At 34.7% G+C, this 4,909-nt stretch overlaps 1 protein-coding gene across 2 annotated transcripts; it reads right to left on the reverse strand.

Annotated features, from left to right (window-relative positions):
- Window positions 1-258: 258 nt before the first annotated feature.
- On the reverse strand, window positions 259-3,889 carry LOC105646851 (U-box domain-containing protein 5). 2 transcript variants are annotated; one of them, XM_012232782.4, is made up of 6 exons: window positions 3,290-3,887; window positions 3,013-3,171; window positions 2,822-2,899; window positions 2,191-2,376; window positions 1,753-1,860; window positions 259-1,146 (listed from the first exon to the last, which is right to left on the reverse strand). In XM_012232782.4, exons 3-6 carry the CDS (start codon window positions 2,876-2,878, stop codon window positions 358-360), a joined length of 1,140 nt encoding a protein of 379 aa, XP_012088172.1. In that variant the 5' UTR covers window positions 2,879-2,899; window positions 3,013-3,171; window positions 3,290-3,887; the 3' UTR covers window positions 259-357. The 2 variants fall into 2 exon arrangements, with proteins under 2 accessions (XP_012088172.1, XP_020540056.1); XM_020684397.3 differs by lacking the exon at window positions 3,013-3,171 and having other exon boundaries at window positions 3,491-3,889.
- Window positions 3,890-4,909: the final 1,020 nt, after the last annotated feature.

Genomic DNA, 4,909 nt, shown 5'->3' on the forward strand with positions numbered 1-4,909 from the left:
TAACACTCAAAAAAAGGCCCAATGTAGTTATTTCAAATATGCCTAATGATCTGAAAAAGCGCTCTCCTCAGTCCATTGGGCTTCAGCCCAATCTCCAAAACCCGAGCAAAATAGCAATGCCGAGTTAGTTCGGAAACCTGTTGCGAAAATGTAAAGAAACGTTATATGTATAATACTCTACAGCGCTTCCCTATTAATTACTTGCAGGTTATGTTAAAGTCTACGCCATTGAGTATTAACCATTGAAATATTTCTACATTCTTATGTAAAATTTTCAAGCATTTCCTTATGTAATTTCATTCAAGTAGTTACGTACAGTAGGCTTGTGCAGTTAGACAAGGTCCAGCCTTACATTGGTCAAGGCCCCAAATATGGGTCGTGACAGTGTATTTCACTCATAGAACTACATGAGCTAGCGAAGGACATAGAACGCACATCCAACCAGTCAAATACTTCCATGCTTGGGTCAGGAATGATGACTCCATATTTTTCACACCACTTTGATATCAATTCCTTCATGGCTGTGTTTGGAGTGAATGATAGATGTGCCAGTTTCACTTTTGTTCTTGGACATATTTCATTACCTTCGTCAAACCAATTTTGTATGAACACCCTCTCAAATGTTTGTCCGGAAGAAATGACGACAGGATCAAACATCAATCTCCTAGATATCGGGCACTTGAATTCCTCAGGGAGCGTATAGTTCGTCAGAAAATCAATTTGAGCCTCAAACTGCTCAAGTCCTATTTCAAATTCTTCTTCACCATATGAACTACATATAAACTCACTGCGTCCAACAGATCCTCCAGGCTCAGGTTTAGGATTCTCTATTTGCTCTTCCATAATCATGTTTCCATACTTTTTCAACAGATATAAAAGGTAATTCAGGATCTTCTTGGTAGACTCATCGTGACCAACTTTATCTAACTGTTTCCTGATTGATCTTTCCTCTATTTGTATGGCCTCTGGAGATTTAATAAAAAGACATGAAGCAGCAATCTGCAGTGCTTTTATTTCAGGATCTTCCACTGAATCAGATGGAGAAACGCCCTGCAGAATCAGTTCACGCATAGCCTTACCAGCCTCTTCATCAGAAGAGACCAGCATAAATTTTGCTGCATTTAGATCATTGATAATTTGAGAGATCTGCAAATGAAAGTTCATTAGCAATTTTACCAAAGAACTGATGCTCCATAACACAAGTATGATAGAGAAATTACAAAAATGGAATTGAGCTGATTTAAAAAGACTTCCGCTGGTATTTATTTTCCTATAAACTAGAATCTCAAACACTAAATAACAAGTAAACTAGCATAGACAACAGAAAGGAATGGGGGCACCTGCAACATGGACAAAAGGGATTCAGGGGTTTCATTTGTTACTAACATTTAGATTATATGTAGATGATCTAGGATGAAGGAGTTAGATTTCATGTTCTGTAATTTGAATTTCAGCAACCACCAATCAGACTGTTGCAGAAAACTATTCCAGCACTAATTGCATCCCCATTTTCAGGGGAAAAAATCACAAAAACCAAGAGATATGACAGGATACCACAAACATTATTGTTATCGACACAAGGAAATAAACATGTTGAGGCACGAAAAACTATGGAATTGTTAGACATATATATGTATATGTAATTTCAGGTTCTGTAATTTTCTCATTGAATAGTGTCTATCAGCCATAATACCATCCACTAGAGAAACAAACAAAAGAAAACTTTGTTCAAAGGAATGTAATTTGACAAACCTCAGCAGCCAATAAAGTTGGAACCATATCTTGAAGATGGGATAATCTTTGTTCAAAAGTGTTCCTCAATCTTTGACATCTTGACAGCATATCTTCTCCTATTATTACCTAAAAGTGATGCAAGAAGCACTATCAACCACAAATTAATCGATAAAGTGCATATATTAATAGTACTGATGCTGGGGAGTAAAAGGAAAGGAGGAAAAACAAAATTAATCATTCCAATTTCTACATAAAAATTTTGATGTTTCAGAGGACGAATATCCCAATAACAAAATACGATGAAGGAAAATCCATCTGGAAATCACATTGGTCTTATGAAATTTAAGGATAAAACAAAATGTCGAGATAAGAATAGGCATACGTAGCATTTATAACTGACACGGATGTATGCATACTCATGAATCAAGGAATGATGAGTTTTATGAACATAGTTACCAAAAACAGTTTACTAGACTCGCAGCAGCTCTGAAGAATCTGCATGGCATTCTCAATACTGAAATTTAAAGAGCATAGTGCCTGAATTCCCGATGAGACTCGTGGCCGAGCTGCTTCTATTTTAGGAAATACTTTTCCAATTCTATCGACGAGTTTCATTAACTCTGTGCACATTGAACGATGAACCTGCAAAGATGAACTACATTAAGATACCTTGAAAACAATAGAATTCATTCAAATGAAGACTAAAAGAAATTCAGAAGTACAAAAACAAGCTGCAACACAAACTCCCTTTACTAGTTAAATCATAACCCACTCGTTTGTCATCAAAAGGAAAACATGACATAAACAGTTAAAATGCAACGAGGCAAACTTTCTTCATAATCCTAAGCTCACATTAAATGACAAAAACTCTACACCACCATAAAGGGAACACATTTTATTGTAAATCTTACTTTAATTCATTCAGAAAGTACATTTTTATGCCAGAAAGATGAAAGGATGATCTAATAAATTTTGATCTGAAAATATTCCATATTAAACGATAATATGGCAGACAATACAACTGAATAGCATATTTAAAGTTAGATTATTCGAGCAGCACCAAATATATTGACTTGCGACACTATACCTTGAACGAGAAGAGGCAAGGAAGTGGCTCCACTACATTATCAACATTAGTCCCCATTCAAAGTGAAGAATGCAGGGCCTGCACATTAATGAAATTAAAAGGTCAGTACAGCTAAATAGAAGTATAATATATAGTATAAGTCTAAGCATAAGATATTTATTATAAGAAAGTTAAATCACAACTATACTGACCTATAAACAGCAAAAATCAACAGCACTAGCAGTTAATCACAAGTTTTGAGTTCAGAATTCCACAGCTTATAAGAATTACTTGTCGTCTTAACTTGTTTGCCAATGAAAATCACAAGAAACCCAGATAAATAATCAAGCGCACGTACAAATAAGCCTCACCTAGTAATTTGAAAACATAAACAACAATAAGAAGCACCCTCTGAGCTAATAGGGAAGCAAAAAAACACAAGGTCTTTTCCTTCCTTGCAGGGAAAAAAAAAAAAAAAAAATTTATCACCTCAACCTCCAGGTTAGCCAAACTCCAGTTCTTAAATCACAAAATCTCTTTCAAACAAACTGGTCCTTAAATTCAGATTAACCACAAGTTTTGAATTCAGATTTCCAGGGCTTATAAGAATTGCTTGTGTTAAGTTGTTTGCGCATAAAAATCACAATAAACCCAGATAACTAAACAAGTGCATACACAACTAGGCCTCACCTAGTAATTTGAAAACATTTATAACTACAATAAGAAGTACCCTCTCAGCGAATACAGAAGCAACCAAACACAAGGTTCCCTTAACAAAACGTTAGCACGTCAACCTCAGGGTAGCCAAAATCCAACTCTTAAATCACAAAATTTCTTTCAAAAAAAAAAAAAAAAAAAACAGGTCCTTAAAATCACATATTTTGATTTACAAAGAAAGACCAGAAAGTAGGTTGATTCTCAGGTCAACAAAGTCTTCGTACGAAAATGAGAAGAAAAGGAAAGGAAGTAAGTGACGAAGAACGTTGTATCTAATAATTCAGGTAGGACGAAAAAAAAAAAAAAAAAAAAAACAAATAAAATTGCCCTGGCTACCAAACCTATGCAAATGTTCCTTTCCGATTTGCTATGCAATTTTTCTACTTTTAAGCATGTCTGATAACAATCCCGAGGTTTATTGTTGTTAGAGGTGGCGTGGGTATTTTTGGAAAATAAAAATCAACATATCTTTTTCCAACTAGCATTTTAGTAATCTTTTGCGGAAATTACTTGACTTTTTTTTGCTTCTTTTTCTATTGTTTACAAAAATACTTTTTTTTTAAAAAAAAAGACTAGTTTGGACAGGGATGATGACACGCATTAGAGATGGGGCAATTGCGCCTTCTTTTTTGCCCTCCTTCTTTATGAAAAAAAAAAAGGATAAAGAAAACGTCTTCTTTTTTATCAGCAAAAAGATTAAATTTTATTAACTTATAATGTCCAAAAAAAACTTAATTTATCCAAATACTATAACACTGACTTAAGCCTCCCTAAATTGTCATTCTATCACATAAGCAACTCTTTCCGTCCTAAATTTTCATTTTGTCGCATAATCAACTTTTTTCCTCCAAAATTACCAACCCCTTCCATCTAAAATTATCCACCAACTCGTTTCATCTAAAATTATCTAAAATTTTCATTAGTCTACCTCAATTTATATGGTCAAAAGAGAGAAAAAATAAAAGACAATTTTATCCTTATAACCACTTATCCTTAATCTTGATCCCTAACCATATTCACACCACCACTGCCACCACCGTCTCCTCCACCGTAATAATCACTACCTACACAAATAACGTCCATTTCAATTTGTCAAAACTCTCAATATTACCTATTATTGATAACTTGCAAATGCAAAGCAAAAGCTAACATCACCATCACTTTCACTTTCGTCCTCCCGGACAAATCAAAAGAGAGAACTTGGGTGCGCTCTTCAAATTGAAAGCTCCGATGTGGAAAGCGTCCTGAAGTGCTATGTAAGTAGGTATCGTCAAACGGGTCACAGACATTCCCGAATCAATAATCACTTCTCCATTTTCAGTCTAGTTTGTGATACAGCTGAATCAACTGTACACTTAAATTTTTCTCTAAAAAGGTTCAGTGATGATACAA

Source organism: Jatropha curcas, chromosome 4 (assembly GCF_041381405.1).
Source record: "Jatropha curcas cultivar XTBG-Jc1 chromosome 4, XTBG_Jcur_1.0, whole genome shotgun sequence".
Lineage (NCBI taxonomy): Eukaryota > Viridiplantae > Streptophyta > Magnoliopsida > Malpighiales > Euphorbiaceae > Jatropha > Jatropha curcas.

Coding starts and splice junctions, on each gene's coding strand:
- LOC105646851 (XM_020684397.3), bottom strand. CDS start 2,878: ATGGGGACTAATGTTGATAATGTAGTGGAGCCACTTCCTTGCCTCTTC. Junction 2,377..2,821: donor CTTGCCTCTTCTCGTTCAAG/GTATAGTGTCGC, acceptor TCATCTTTGCAG/GTTCATCGTTCAATGTGCAC. Junction 1,861..2,190: donor AGTCTAGTAAACTGTTTTTG/GTAACTATGTTC, acceptor CATCACTTTTAG/GTAATAATAGGAGAAGATAT.